Below are 16,398 nucleotides of genomic sequence, written 5' to 3' on the forward strand. Positions count from 1 at the left end.
TCCTGGTTTATAGCAGGAAAATGTGGATAGGTGTGTGCAGGTGGGCAGTGAAGGTTTTATCCTGGGCAGGGTCTTGCTGGCTCAGGGTGGTCCTTACTGCTTCAGGGGGCAGTTTCATTCCCACTAGGGGATGCTTTCCCACAAGGGTCTTTTGCTTGAATTAAGAGACAAACTGAAAAGAAGAATTTAATGAATTACAAAGTACAGATTGAGGTCAAAACCAAGGATGCTGAAGTCCACTTTGAGCACTCTGATGGCATCCCTGTGGCCTTTGAATTGCCAATGTCCATGTGCAGGGCATCACAAGTTCGGGCAGGAGTAGGGATGGACTGCAGTTGGGAGTTCCAAAGTGTATGTTTTTTCCAACACCACTGAGACAGGGAAACTAAAGGGACCCAGTAAAAACTGTTTGGTTTTTTTTGTTTTTTGTTTTTGGACTCTTTTCCTGCTTCCATTCTTGCTAGGACCTGTTCCTCAGGCTTACACATGCCTCATGGAACAGATATGTGTGTCCTCCTTGTAAAGGTCAAGGAATTAATGGTTTCTTTGGATGCTTCCAGCACAATAAGGCAGTATCTAAGGAGTGGCCGGTGGTGTCATAAATACTTTCCAAGACCACTGACTCACCAAGACCCCTGGCTCCAGGACGTAAGTGACTTATGGAGGACACCTAAACATTTGTCTGTATTCCTGGATGCCCAAGAAGACATCAGCACTGAACCACAATCCTCAGTAAAAACCACAGACTCTAAGCAAAGTTGAGATTCAGTCATTTTCCTTTCCAAGTCTCCCAGATGTTCTGTCTATATGTGCTCTCTCTCTGTCTGCAATAAACTCTGCTCTCACTTCCTCTCAGTGCATTTGATTTCTATACTGCACAAAGCCAAGGATCTTCTTGGCTGTCCTGTGGGTCCTCAGACCTGGCCAGCCTGCGTCAACACCAACCAATTAGCCCAATTCTGACTATCTACCTGCAGATAGCACCAGATTGCCTAGGTTGTGAGCTCAATCCTCCAAGACTATACCCGCCTGCCGCCCACACACACACCAGTTGCAAGTCCAGGTTGCTTCTGATTGACCAGCGATAGATTGGAGGTTCCCATGACCCCTTCCTTGGCTTTGATTCCTATGCTAGAGCGGCTTGCAGAGATCAGAGAGACGTTTTACCCAGCTTACCAGTTTATTATAAAAGGACAGAACTCGGGAACACTAGGGAGAAGAGATGCATAGGGCAAGGTACGGGGAAGGGGCTCAGAGCTTCCATGCCCTCTCAGCATGTCATTCTCCCCAATTTTCCAGGTGTTCCCCAACCCAGAAGCTCTCCTAGCCCTGTCCTTTTTGGGTTCTTATGAAGGCTTCAGTACTCAGGCATGATTGATCAAACCATTGACCATTGATGATTGGTTCAACCTCTAGCTCCTCTTCCCTCTCCAGAGGTCAAGATATAGGACTGGAAGTTCCAACCCTCCCATCACTCCTTGGTTCTGCTGGCAACCAGTCCTCATCCTTAGGTATTATCCAAAAGTCATCTCATTAACTAATAAACTCAGATGTACTTGAAAGAAGTTTGTTATGAATATCAAAACACCTTGATCACTCTTGCCAGTTAAGTTAGGAAATTCCAAGGGTTTTTGGAGCTCTGTGCCAGAAATGGGGATGAAGACCAAATATATACTTTTTATTATAAATCAAAATACCTCCATTGGGGATTTCCGTGATGGTTAACTTTACCCATCAATTTCAGTGGGCCATTTTAAACATTGTTTCTGGGTGTGTTTCTGAGGGTGATTCCAGACAGGATTCCCATTTAAATGGATGGCTCTTCTGCAAGTAGGTGGGCATCTGCAATCTCTTGAGATCTCAATCTGTTGAGGTCTAAAAAGACCAAAGGCAGAGGAATAGGAGTTCCCTGTTTCATAGCTCACTGAGCTGGGACACCTCATTTTATCTTTTCCTGCTCTGGAATGGGGATTTACACCACTGTGAGCCTGGTTCTCAGGTCTTCAGACTTGAACTGAATTATGCCTCTGGCTTTTCCAGGCCTCTAACTTAGGGATCCATGAGCCTGCCATAATATATACAGCAACAACATCTATATGTAGACATCTATAGCATTCTCTCTCTCTCTCTCTCTCTCTCTCTCTCTCTATATATATATATATATATATATATATATACACATATATGTACAGATACATCTTCTATTGGTTCTGTTCATTGAGAATGATAAAACACAGAGACTGACATCCCAGCAGAGATCCTGCTGGTGACGCACAGTGGGAAGCAGTGTAAGAAACCAGCATCTCAAGCCCAAGAAGGAACAACAAGCACACTTGGCTTCACCATTGGCGGGCAGAAAGGACTGGTAGGGGCTGTGGCAAACTGGAAAAAACAAGCCCAGCCCCAAGGAGCCTCCAGCTGATTGCTGACACAGAGGTGGTGAGGGCACAGTCACCTGATCTCTTGGTTTCTTTAAGGAAACTGAAAATCTTGATATTTAAATGAAATCTTCCAACTTGTAAAATTTGGTGACAAAGCCAAACATATTTAAAGAGGGCAACTCAAATCTGCACCCCCCACCCCACATGCTCCTTGGAGGAAGCTACTGGAAAGCCTGGGGCAAGAGAGCTCATCATTCAGCTGAGCACTCCAGAACTGGCTTGTGCTAGCCAGGAAGGAAGTCATCTGATTCCCAGGGAGTTCCCAGGGACTACCCAGGGAGAGGCCGTGACTACATTCACAATCTTGAATTTTTAGGGCAACTGAAGCCTGTGCCCATCATGGCCAACTGGTTTCTATTTTAATCATTTTGATGAAAACATCTCACTGTAGACTACACATCTCTGCTTTCTTAAAAAAAAAAAAAAAAAAAAAAGACTGAACTGGACACAGAAGCCCTTTAAAACATCCAGTTCCTGTGTCTGCCTGAGACATGACCAAAAGGGCCATACTGCTCCATTCATTCCACAGACACCAAGGCTGCCCAACTCCCTGCTGAGCCCCGTGATGGCCCCATTCTGGATGTCAGTTGTCCCTTCTGGCAGGTGGCAGCAGGCTGTGACCCAGGGCAGCTGCCTACTTGCTGGCATGGCTTGGAATGGAACCAAGAGGGGGTCTGAGGCCCATGCACATGGCTGGCCGCCACCTGAGCCATGGCCTGAAGCTGGCCATTGAGCCCTGCCTGGCTGTCCTTAAGGGAAGGTGCTGGATGGGAAAAGAAAGATTGTCCTGGTCTTAACGTTGAACATATCCTCTTTGTTTCTCCATAGGAACAGGGAATGTTCACACAGATACATGTCCCAGGGTGCTTTCATGGAGACTTGTTGACAGTCAATGTAGAGATTTAGTACTGAGCTTGCTGCATATGACAGAAGCCCTCCTGGGATGGCTTTAACAGGTGAGGATGACAGAGTCTGGAGTGGAGCCAGCGAGGCTGGTACAGCAGCTCCATACGCTGCCCAGAGGCAGGGCAGCTCTGCCTTCCCATGGGCATCCTCCATGTGCTTCTGTGGCCCTTGTGGTCACAGCAAGCTTGCTTTGCTTCCAGGCAGCACACCCAAGGTTCTGGCAGAGGGAAGGACCTAGGGCAAAAAGCAATCCAGCCTCACCTGCCCACTTTTGTTAAAGAATATCCGCTTTCTCAGAAGTCCTGAGACTTCCAGCCTCATCTCATGACCAGGACAGGGCCAGTGGTCACTCCTAATCACAAAGCAGCTTTGAAAATCAACTATGTTTTAATGCATATACTACTGCCCAGACAAAATCGGGGCACAAGAAAGTGGCCACTAGGGAGGACATAAACAGTGCGGAGTGGTTGAAGACACAGACCCCAGCTAGATTGGTCTCCTCTTTGCAGGTGTGGGGGGGGGGGCATGGCTCCTTAGACACCCATCCCCCAATCTCTTTCTCAATTCTCTGTTAAGGTGGTCATTTGTCAGTGAGCTCCAGGGGCTGAGTTAATGCCAGTAATTAATGAAAGGGAGATGTGTAGTCAAAGGTGCCCTGCTTTGCACAGTGAGGTCATGGGGCGGGGGTGGGGGGGTTGTCTCCTGGCCTGGACAGCCCGCACATGTGGTAGGGCCACTCAATCTGACTCCCTGCTTGGCTCTGGATGTTTACAGGGGAGGGAGCAGGCCTCAACATCAGTAGGTGGGGTGGGAAGGGAGGAGAAGAGGGGCAGGAGATTCATCCCTTCACTTGGCTGCTTTTTATAACCTGGGTAAGAATAAAGCAGAACCACAGTCCTTTGCTGAGATGCAAGTGTTACACTCTGTTATATAGCATAGAAAACTGAGGTTTGGGGGCACCTGGGTGGCTCAGCGGTTAAGCGTCGCCTTTGGCTCAGGTCGTGATCAGGTCCTGGGATCGAGTCCCGCATCAGGCTTCCCAGAGCGAGCCTGCTTCTCCCTCTGCCTGTGTCTCTGCCTCTCTCTGTGACTCTCTTGAATGAATAAATAACATCTTTTAAAAAAAAGAAAACTGAGGTTCAGAGAGGCCATGATCTCCAAGGTCCTGGCAGGCAGGATTAGGAAAAAGCTAAGGATTGCCAGGCCCCCACATCCACCTACTAGTTTAGGAGAAATTTTTATTTTTATTTTTTTTAAATAATAAATTTATTTTTTATTGGTGTTCAATTTGCCAACATACATACAGAATAACACCCAGTGCTCATCCCGTCAAGTGCCCCCCTCAGTGCCAGTCACCCATTCACCCCCACCCCCCTCCCTCCTCCCCTTCCATCACCCTTAGTTCGTTTCCCAGATTCAGGAGTCTTTATGTTCTGTCTCCCTTTCTGATATTTCCCACACATTTCTTCTCCCTTCCCTTATATTCCCTTTCACTATTATTTATATTCCCCAAATGAATGAGAACATACACTGTTTGTCCTTCTCCGATTGACTTATTTCACTCAGCATAATACCCTCCAGTTCCATCCACGTTGAAGCAAATGGTGGGTATTTGTAGAGAAATTCTTATTTTATAAAAGAAACACACCCACACACTGGACTCCAGAAAGCAACATTTGGCCCGTATAATCCTTTTCCATTAAATAAATTAACATAAACTAATAAATCAAAGTTTTGAGTCTTGGCTTTTTATTTCTAAAGCCTAATTAATTACAAAGGAAAGGGGAAGTCTTGTCCAATCACTGTGTTGTATGCCTGAAACTAATGTAAGATTGTGTGTCAACGATACCTCGATTTAAAAAAAGGAAAGGGGATGTCTCACTGGTTGCTAAGGACAGGGAAGCAGTCCCCCAGCCCCTGCCCCCTCCTAACCCCATCTCCCAGGCCTGGTCCCTTAAGATCGCAGGGTGATGCCATGGTTGCCTGGATTGGAGGGAGGAGCTAAAAGTCCCCTCCCCAAAGGGGCTTGTTCTGATTGGCCTGGGTCCCACTGTGTGAGCTAAGCAAGACAAATGTCCTCACTCCAGGGTACGCTCCTCTGGCATCAGAGGGTAGCGCTCTCTTTGGGGATCTTTCTCCCCACTCTCTCACACCCCCACCCACTGCTACCTTGTATCCTTCTCCTGCCTTGGTCTCAGCTCAAGGGGCTAGGTGGTCACAGGGGGGAAGCCTCTCACACCCAAAGCCTGCAGCACCCCAGAGGATTAGGACATTAGGCAACCAGAAGTCAAGCCCTAAAAGTAGGGGAATCCTTAAAAAGGGAAGGGTGTCTACCAAAAGGAAGGTCTGGAAAAGCATGACCACATAATTCCCTTAGCTTGGGGCTTTGCATCTGAGACTGGGCTATGGATCCAGCCAGTACCAGAGTCAGGGATCTGAGGGAGGGGTGCGAGAACGCAGCCTCAGGCCCAGTAGGACTCCTGCAGGACACCTGGTCCCAAGCAGAGTCCGGAAGGCACTCCCTCTGAAGGGACTGAGCTGCATTTTCTTGAGCTTCTTGCTGTGCCAGCCATGGGGGTGCCCCTCCTCTCTCCTCCCCCCACCCCGCCCCCACAAAGTACCATGGAGTCTATAGTGCAGAGCCCCACCCCCATCCATGGCCACCCTGCCCATGAACCTTCCATGGCTTCTTTCCTTTCTTTCCTAATCCTTTATTTCCTAATCCCTGTCTTCCTCCCTGGGCACTCTGAGCCCAGGGTTTAGCCATGTTCCTTGGGTTCACAGCTGGAGGCACCAAGGTCCAGAAAGAACGTGACAGCTAGACAGGCCAGCAGACCGAAAAGCAACTGTATGTGTGGTTGGAAGGCAGACAGGAGGCAGAGTGGTTGATAAAAACCAGGCCAAAGGAAACCCTGCTCCCCTGGTGGGAGAAGGAATGGCAGGGGCTTTGAAGGGACTTGATTGATGCCCAGTATTTGGGGCATGCACCCCCCCGCCCCAGAAGATCCTGGAGTCAACTCTGTGGTGGGCTGGAGGATTTGGGCCTGGATAAGACTTTCGCTGCCTCTCCAGGGTTCCCAGAGGTCACAGACAAACGGTCCCATCTCTTCTGGTCTCTGCTGGCTCGTTTGTAAAATAAAATGCCCATGGTAGCGGCACACCCTCCAGGGTGTTGTGAGGCCAGATGAGGGCTCATGTATGAAACCATGAAGCCAGGAGACCAGGGTGTATAGTGACAGGTGCGGTGTGGCTGTGAGGTGGGGATAGGGATGAAGGGGGGACAAGGGATCCAAGGATCTCAGGGCCGCAGGGCCTGTGAGAGCACACGCTCATCTGCCACCTCATGCGGGAGGGTCACCACCAGGCCCTCATCATCCTGCATCGTCTGGCGGATGATCTCGTAGGCCTTCTGGTTCCCAGCCCAACAGCGCCGAGCCACCTGTGGCAGGGTGGGGAGAGGGCCGGCAGGGGTCAGTCTGAACACCCTGCTGCTGGGCTGCAAGTCCCTGCCCTCACTGGCTTCAGGGACCCTCCTTGTGCTGCGTGGGGCCCTGGCATCTCCCCGCCCCCCAGCTCAGACCCCCCTCTCCTGGCTGGACCGCTTATGTAGCCGCCTCTCCCATCTGAGACCGGCCATCCCTTGACCCAGCCTACTCCATGTCCAAGAAAGACCTGGCTGGCCTCCTTGCCAGGGCCCCAGGCCAGGTGTCTGGGAACCATCCTTAGGGAATCCGCCTCCATCTCAGCTCCGCCTTAGAATCTCTCTCCAGTCCTCCCCTTCTCTCCACCTCCTTCCTCAGGGCTTCCCCGGCCTCCCTGCTGCCATGCTTGCCTCTCCCTCCTTCCCCTCACTGGTTTGCAGCCCTTGGGGTGAAGACTACCCCCTTGCTGGGCGCCCCTGTGGAGTTAGCCCCTCCAGGGACCTCTTACCCTCTCTCTTATGCTCACCCCCTGACCGAACATCCAGCTGTGTGGGCTCCTGCATACAGAACCCCTCTCCTTACCCTCCCATCTGCCAGCACACATCCCCCCATTACCACTGCCCCCCACCCCTTCTCGTGGCCTGTGAAGTGGTCATAGGCAGGAGTGGGCCCCCGCGGGGACACACGCACATGTGCACTCCAGAGAGGGTGACAGCTGCCTGGCCTTGCAGAGCTGCCCACTCTGACCTGACTGACTTCAGAGAGGCTAGAAAGAAAGCACTTTAAAAGGAGGAGCTCAGCATCAGCATCAGCATCTTCTCACTGGGAAAGAAGCCCCCCTCCCCATGCAGACAGAGGCTGCCCTGGAGGAGTAGGGTCAGAGGCAGGAAGACACAAAAGAGAGCCAGCAACAGCCCCCAAAAATGCAGGGAGAGATCCAGCAGCAGCTGGAGAGGAGACAACAGTAAGCAGGAGCAGTGGGACTGTTTTCTGGGCAAGAAGGAAGCAGAGTCTCTCTCAGGTCTGCAGCGAAGGCCAGTGGAAAGGCCTGGGTGTGACTTACTCCATTGGATACATCCCAGCTGAGCATCATTTTGGCCTTCTGCTCAGCCTCCTGGGTCCCGTCCAACACAAGGCCAAATCCTCCATTGATCACCTCCCCCCTGCAAGAGGCAGAGACATTTCCAGGTCACTCTCCAGGCTTGCCCCTGCCTGGAGCACACAGCAGTGCACACACATTTTGGAAACCCATTGGAAGCATTGGCTCAGGAGGGCGGTGTGGCTGGCCCCTCCAGCCCAGGAAGCCGTCGGCCCTCTCCCAGCCTGGGGATGCAGGACTCACTGGGCTCTGCACTCCCCACTTGCCCCTCCATGCTTTACCCCATCCACTCCACACTCACCATCAGGACCCTCTACCATGTCCCCTCCCATAGGTGACCTTCTCTGCGGTTCTGAGTGCATCCCATAAAGATACGCTTCCTCGGTGCGGGGGGGGGGGGGGGGGCTCTTGTGCAGCTCAATTCAACTGTCATCCTCCCAGATTTCTCTTTACCCTCTTTATTTTCTTTACCTCTTCTTTCAGCTTGCTTTAGGTGTATTTTGGGGTCCTGATAACTTGATTTGAAGGCTGAGTTCCTTTATTTTCAGTATTTGTTTTCTAACGAACAGATTTCCCTTAGTACCATTTGGATCACCCCACCTCACAGACATGATATAACCACGTGTTCATTCATTTCTTCAAAAGGTGTTGTGTGATCTTAGTTAAGCGTGCTAATGCCATCCAACTTCTCACATTTGCCCTGCAGTTCCAGCCATCAGCTGAGAGTGCCCTCTCCTTCCTGGCACTCCTGGCTCCTCATCCTCACCCCTGGTGTCACAATCAAGGCCTACACTGGGCCTGGCTGCTGTTCCTGCTCAGTTAGCATCACTACACCTCTCATAGCCCCTTGTGTTACATACTTAGGAAATGCTCTCCCCGCTGGTCGGCACTTGCCAGGACTTTACTGCCCAATGCGAACTCCTGAGAACATAGCATCTGGCCTTTCAGTCCCAACTCCCAGCAAATTTGCTCTTTCTCCTTCCTCCACCCAAAAGGTGCACCTAGCTTCCTCAGCCCTAATCCTTCAGGCCTATGGGCTTCTCTGCCCGGTTTGGGCTCTACTGACAATTTCAGCCAGTTCCCACCAAGAAGGTGGGGAGCCCTCTGCCGCAGGAGCCAGCTGTACACCCCACTCCAGGTGTGGAAGCTGAGCCCTTCCCTGCCCTCAGCGTGTGTGCCCACAGCTGGGCAGCCCTGTGCCAACCAGCAGGCTCCTGTCACATCATCCACCAGCCTCCGAGTGGATCCAAGGTCATCATTGGTCACCTGTCAGGGGCTGATGTTGGATGACAGAGAGGAAAGCAGATGCCAGCCAGTGTCACCAAGCAAGGACTTCAGTGTGTCCTTCAACAAGAGAGGACTTTTGGAGATTAGAACTTCATCTTCTGTTTTGGGGGCCTGAAGCCCAGACTGCTAGAGAGCAAAGCCGCTCAGCTCCATGTGACCTCAGCCATCCCTACCCATGGAGGCACCTCGGGCCTGAAGCCCAAGGTGACAGACGATAAAGGCAGCATCACCATCAGCAGAGCACATGGGGCTGCTCACAAATGGAGTTGGGACAACAAGCTGTCCCCTTGAGAAAACCAGAAAAGTAGAGCCCTATGTCACATAAAGAAAAATTCATGCCAAATGTACTAAAGGAAGAAAAAGTCAAAAGCATATGATAAATAAAGTTTAGAAGCATGTTTTTATGTTTTTTCTTAACTTGGGAAGGAGAAGGTATGTCTTCTAAAGCAACATTTAAGGGGGCACCTGGGTGGCTCAGCAGTTGAGCGTCTGCCTTTGGCGCAGGGTGTGATCACGGGGTCCTGGGATTGAGTCCCCCATCGGGGTCCCTGCCTGGAGTCTGCTTCTCCCTGTCTCTCTCTCTCTCTCTCTGTCTCTCTGTCTTTCATGAATGAATAAATAAAATCTTAAAAAAAAAAAAAGGATAACATTTATCGGAGGCATGCCACTGCCAGGCACTGCTCGGGGTCCTCTAGAGGTAGCTCTTGGCAGGTTAGCACATGCATTTAGCCCAGTCCTCCTGCAAAAGTAGCTTGTTCTGAAACCTAGATAGCATCTATTTCTTACAGGGGACTGTTGTGGCTGTCAGATGAGTTAGCATGTAACTCTAGAAGCATGTAACGTTGTATACGTTAGCCATTCACTGTTTAATCTTCACCACCAGCCTATAAAGCAGTTGCGTTATTATGACCATTTTGTCAATAAAAAACGAAGCTCAACAAATTTGTGCAGAAAAATTGACTTCAGAATCCATGCTCTCAATTTTGCCACAAAACTACACACCCCTGCTGCACTGGGGAGTGGGGGAGGGTCAAGGAGATTTATGTGCACAGACAGTGCAGTGAGCAACACAAGCCCTGAATACTTAGAGTGATCCTTGGGCCAGCAGAAGCAGCATCACCAGGAGCCAGATTCGCTAAATCTATGCCCCACTCCAGACCTACCAGTCACACTCTGCATTTTAACAAGCTCTCCAAGGGGTTCCCATGCACATGCAAGTTTGAGATGCTCTCTAAGACATCGCTTAGTGAGGACAAAATGTTGGTATCAGGATAAGGATGGCAGACCAAATATATGTATTTATTCCTCAAAGATGTGGACTCCCTAGGCTGTATCTTGCTGTGAGGTCACAAGGAACATCTGAGGGTAACAGAGGGACCATGAAAACATGGACTGAGAAGTCTCAACACCCAACAGTGAAGCCCTGTCCCTTCCAATAGCTCACAGAATTGGCCACACCCTCTCTACAAGGACAGGAGGCGGGAACTGCATTTACTGAGCAGACCAGCCAGCCTAAAACCAGAGACTGACCACTGACCTCTCCTGCTCTGCAGCCCATGGCCCAAAGGTGCATGCACACACTGTGTGTGGGCGCCCTCTCTAAATACAAGCAGACAGCAAGGACCACTGGACAGACAGCATGAGGACAGACTTCAAGCAAGCAACCAATGAGTGAAAATATCAGTGAGGGTGACAAAACATGAGTGACACCTAACTCTGGGAAATGAACAAGGGATAGTGGAAGGGGAGGTGGGCGGGGGGTTGGGGTGACTGGGTGATGGGCACTGAGTGGGACACTTGGTGGGATGAGCACTGGGTGTTATGCTAAATGTTGGCAAATTGAACTCCAATTAAAAAAAAAAAAAGCAGGGATCCCTGGGTGGCGCAGCTGTTTGGCGCCTGCCTTTGGCCCAGGGCGCGATCCTGGAGACCCAGGATCGAATCCCACATCGGGCTCCCGGTGCATGGAGCCTGCTTCTCCCTCTGCCTGTGTCTCTGCCTCTCTCTCTCTCTCTCTGTGACTATCATAAATAAATAAAAATTAAAAAAAAAAAAAGCAAGCAACCAGAAAGAGGGGCTCCAAGAAGATAGAGGAAGAGGAAGATAGCACACACCCGATGCGGACTGTCTTGGAAACGTAAGCGCTCTAAAACAGGGAGACAATAGATGTAAAAACTGAGAGCAAGGGCACCTGGGTAGTTCAGTCTGGTAAGCAACTGCCTTCAGCTCAGGTCATGATCTCAGGGTCCTGGGATCAAGTCCTGTATCTGGCTCCCTGCTCAGCAAGGAGTGTGTCTCTCTTTCCCCTGCTCCTGCTCTCTCTCAATAAATACAAACCAAGAAATAGCAGACAGAGCTCATAACTTAGAAATGGATTTGTATAGAACAAAGAAAAAAAATTAGCTGACAAGTTGAAAGATATTTCCTCCCGGAGCCAGAACGGTTGAGGCTGAAATTTTTTCCCCTGCTGATTTCGCAGTCAGACTTGCAGGAGTATCGGACAGATTAAATTATGTGGGTGTGTGAGCATGATGGAGTCCAAGGTGAATTTGAGGCACTTTCTGAAAGAGCCCCCGGGGACAGCCAGAATCCAGGTGTTGGCACCAGCATGTGGCCCTCCCGCAGTCCTGTCTGCAGACCCTGGGGAGAGCCAGGGGGTGGGAGCAACTTGGGAATTGGTGGGGAACATTCCATCTCTTGGGAGCACCTTATTCAGGGGGTCCTGCCCCAAGGCCCTCATGTCACTGATGCTTTCTGAGGCCAGCTCTGCTCTCACCCCTCCAGCCCTCTGTGGCTCTGGGCAATGACAGGTGACTCCTGGGGAATGACAGATCTGGGTTCAGATCCTGGCTCTGCCACCAGCTGTGGCCTTGGGCATGTGACCCAACCTCATCCTCTTCACCTCCAGCACCAATTCAGCAAATCCAGTGACAAAATGTCAGGTACCCCACAACCAGGCACTCTCCGTCCTGTTTTCTCCAGCCCACATATTGGAAAGAACATGCACTGCCGTCACACTTTCCATTCATTAGAGCCGCCTGACTGGGCTACAGCTCGGAATTCTGGCCTCGAAGCCTATCCATCACAATGCTCTGGGAAGCTCCAGTGCTGGGGACTTGGCCCTGGAGGGCAAGGCCGGCTCCGCTCGCCAGAACGGGCTCAGAGGTCAGTTCCGAGCCTGCCAGGAGCTGCCCTCCTCCCCAGAGCCACAGCACCCCCTGCTGCCCCCACGGCTAGCAGTCCACCTTGGCGAGAGCCCAGACCTGACAGCTTCCCAAGGTCTGAGGAGAGGCCAGGCCTCGGTCGGTCGGCTGCAGCTCATTAACCTCCTGGTGCCTCAGTTTCCTCATCTGTAAAATGTATTTTCTTCTAAGATTAGGTGAGAGAGTAGATTCAAAAATTTTAGCGAATGCTTGCCACATCGCCTGTATATGATAAATATTAGTCATTTATTATTTGTGGACGTGATAATTGTGATTTAGAATAAGAAATATTTGGTCTTCGTTCCATTTCTGGCACAGAGCTCCTAAAGCACTTGGAATTTTGTCAGCATTGAGAGCGGTTAAAGTGTCCTTCGTAAAAATAAATAAATAAATAAATAAAATAAAGCATCCTTTGTTATGTTAACGAGGTGACTCTCGGAGGGCCTCTGAGGAGTGGGGGGTGGGTACTAGTTTCCAGCAGAGCCAACCTTATCATTACAGGATTGGCATGCTCAGTCCCACTCCCAGGCCTCCAGGGAGGGAGAGGGGCTGGAGGTTGATTCCAGGGGTCAATAATCTAGTCAGTCATGCCTAAATAATGAAGCCTCCATGAATACCTAAAAGGACAGGTTTGGAGAAGGTCTAGGTTGGGGAACCAGTTCCACGTGCCACTGTGCCAGGCCCCAAACTCTGCAAGGACGGAGGATGCTTTGTTTGGGGTCTCTCCCTATGTATCTCTTCATCAGGCTGTTGACTTGTACCCTTTGCTATCCTTTGTAATAAAGTGGTAATCTAGTGAGGGTAGTGGTTTCCTGAGTTCTGTGAGCTGCTTGAGCAAATTAATGGATCCCAGGGAAGCTATTGATTTGTAGCCAGTCGGTCAGATGCACAGGTGACAACCTAGACTTGCAACTGGCACCTGAAATGGTGTCATCCTTGTGGGACCAGGCCCTTACCCTGTGGCATCTGGTGCCATCTCTGAGCAGATAGTGTAAGAATAGAGTTGACTGTGTCAGAGAATTGCCTGGTGGTGTGGGAAGGCCCCCACGTGTTAGAATTAGGGGTGCAGAATTATAGCAGATAGTTGCCTTCACATTGGAATGGCAACTATCAGCCTCCCACAAACCCCAATTTCTTCATGGCACAGACTAGAAACAGGCCTGCCAGGGCAGACCCGTAAGCCAGGGCCCCAGGAGAGCCCAGAATCCAGGTCTCCCGCCTCCCAGCCCAGCTGCCCTGGCCCAAGATGGCACTGAGAATTCCTGGGAAAACATCTGTGAAAGCAAAGGGAAAACTGAGATGATAAGCATAGGTACGGTTCTTACAGCCTTTGTGTCCCACGTGACAGGTGAGGCCCTGAAAGGTAGAGTGGCTGGGCCATGTCCTGTGATTTCCAGCTCACACGAGGAACATCACAGCAAAGCCATTAGCAGAGGGAGCTCAGGGGAGGCAGGGCCCAGGATCACGAGGGAATTCCCAAGACCTCTACACCAGCCCACACCCACAGCACCCAGTTCTCCAAAAACCTTACCAGCCGACACCCCCGCCATTATGAAGAGCGACCCAGGTGGCACCTCGAAAGGCATCTCCCACGAAGTTCTGCACAGCCATGTCTGTGGAAACAGAGGCCACCACCCATCACTCCATGAATGAGGCGGGCTGGGGGCCTGAAGGTGAGATAGGGAACAAAGGACAGACTCTCGAAACAGCAATAGCTTATGTTTGCAGAGCTAAGCAAAGCCGGAGGAGTGACAAGTACCTGAGTCCTTCCGTATAGTTACACTCTGGCACTGAATGCCAAAGTGCTCCCGAAGCAGAAAGCATGGAAGAATTAAAGGGGTGGTGGTACTGATTTTAGCTCATGGATACAGAGAGCCAAAGAGAGGCACTTTGACCTTTAAAACAAAGCAAAACCAATAAGGGTGGAGGACAAACTACAAATTAATGACTGTCCTTGACCCAATCAGAGAACTGAGGCTCCACAGCAACTAAGTAATTCCGATCTGGGGAGATACAGGCCCTTGCACAGGGAAACAGAACCCAAGCTCGTCACCTTACATGTGTGTCTAACAAATTGCTAAAGGACAAGCATAAGCTTGCCTGAAACCTTGAGGCCCCTGGGACATAGATAAAAGGGGGTGTGTGTGTCCTAGCAAGCTCTTCCTCCAAAAACCCAAGCAGGTACTCCCAGAGAAGATCAGAGACAATCCTACGACCACTCTCCTCCTTATGCTGGGCAGCGAAATGGGAGAAATGCATCTCTAGAACCTGATAAAGACCAGGAAACATTCTCCCCTCGGGCCTCCTGAGATGTCACGCCCGACCATGTCTTGGCTTTACCTCACTGAATCTGATTTTAGGCTTCTGACCTTCAGAGCTGTGAGAGAATACATTTGTGTTGTTTTAAGCCATTGAGTTTGCAGTACCTTGTTAAAGTGGCCATAGATATGAATATAAACTATATTAATATCAGGGAGTTGGAGCAAGGAATATAACTAGGGACAGAGAGGAACATTACATAATGATAAAGATGTCAGTTCTCCAAGAAGACATCAGAAACCAAAATGAGCATGCACCTAACTGCAGGGATTGATTGATTGGTTTTTAAAGATTTTATTTATTTATTCATGAGAGAGACACACACACAGAGGCAGAGACACAGGCAGAGGGGGAAGCAGGCTCCCTGTGGGGAGTCCAATGCAGGACTCAATCCCAGGACCCTGGGATCATGACCTGAGCCAAAGGCAGATGCTCAACTTCTGAGGCACCCAGGCGCCCCTAACAGCAGAGGTTTAAAATACTTGGAGCAAAGATAGGTAACTCCTGAAAGGAGAGACAGACAAATCAGCAAACACAGGAGATTTCACCACTCTCTCTAATTTGCAGAATAATTAAGCAGAAAATCAGTAAGGATCCAGATGACCAGAACAGCATTATCAACCAACCTGACCTAACTGATATCTGTAGAACCCACCAAATAACAGCAGAACATATGTTCTTCTCAAATGCACCAAGATAGACCATATTCTGGGCACAAAACAACCCTGAACGAATTTAAAAGAAGAGACAAATATAAAGTAAGTTCTCAGACCATAATGGAATTAAACCTGAAGTCAGTAAGAAAGTATTTGAAAAATCTCCTGAAACATAGAAATTTAAAAAGATACTTCTAGGGGTGGCTGGGTGGCTCAGTTAAATGTCCTACTCTTGATTTCAGCTTAGGTCATGATCTCAGGTTAATGAGATTGAGCCCTGTTTTGAGCTCCATGATGAGAGTGAAGCCTGCTTAAGATTCTCTCTCTCTCTCTCTCTCTCTCTCTCTCTCTCTTTCTCTCTCTACCCCTCTGCCCCTCCCCACACACACACACCTCTTTTTCTAAAAAAAAAAAGTTTAAATTAATTGATTAAAAAAGATACCTCCAAGTAACCAATGAATCCAAGAGGAAGTCTTATGGGAAATTAACAAATATTTTGAACTGAAAGAAAATGAAAATATATAAAAATTTGCAGGATGCAGCTAAAGCAGCTAAAAAATTCAGAGCATTAAATACTTATGTCAAAAAAAAAAAAAAGATTTCAAATCAGTAACCTCAGCTTCTGTTTTATGAAGCCAGAGAAAGAAGAGCAAGTTAAACCCAAAGCCAGTAGAAGGAAGATTAGAGCAGAAATCAATGAATTTGGAAGCAGAATAGCAATAGAAAAAAATGAATGAGACTAGAAACTTCTTTCTGGGGGAAGATCAATACAGTTGATAAATTTCTAGCCAGACTCATCAAGAGGAAAGAAGACACAAATGACCAATATCAGGAATGACAGAGGAGACATCACAACTGACCCCATAGACATTAAAAAGATAAAGGTATACAACTTTATACCTATAAATTTGATAACTTATATGAAATATATCAACTCCTTGAAAAAATGATACAAATGGGGTTCCTGATGGTCCCCCTCTTTTCCTTGGGATCCCATCCATGATGGAAGGAGCCCCCAAGTGCTGGGAATGAGCAAGCTATGCCAGGACTAGAATCCAGCAGCCT

At 49.4% G+C, this 16,398-nt stretch overlaps 1 protein-coding gene across 2 annotated transcripts in view; it reads right to left on the bottom strand.

Moving 5' to 3' along the window:
- Positions 1-5,073: 5,073 nt before the first annotated feature.
- UROC1 (urocanate hydratase 1) overlaps positions 5,074-16,398 on the bottom strand; it is a 40,825-nt gene continuing 29,500 nt past the window's right edge. For both annotated transcript variants that reach the window (XM_077857571.1, XM_077857570.1), the window contains 3 exons: positions 13,890-13,971; positions 7,833-7,932; positions 5,074-6,786 (listed from right to left, as the gene is read on the bottom strand). In XM_077857571.1, the coding sequence (XP_077713697.1) occupies positions 6,646-6,786; positions 7,833-7,932; positions 13,890-13,971 (323 nt within the window). In that variant the 3' untranslated portion in view covers positions 5,074-6,645. The remainder of the gene's footprint in view (positions 6,787-7,832; positions 7,933-13,889; positions 13,972-16,398) is intronic.

The sequence above is a fragment of the Canis aureus genome, chromosome 19 (assembly GCF_053574225.1).
Source record: "Canis aureus isolate CA01 chromosome 19, VMU_Caureus_v.1.0, whole genome shotgun sequence".
NCBI classification, from domain to species: Eukaryota; Metazoa; Chordata; class Mammalia; order Carnivora; family Canidae; genus Canis; species Canis aureus.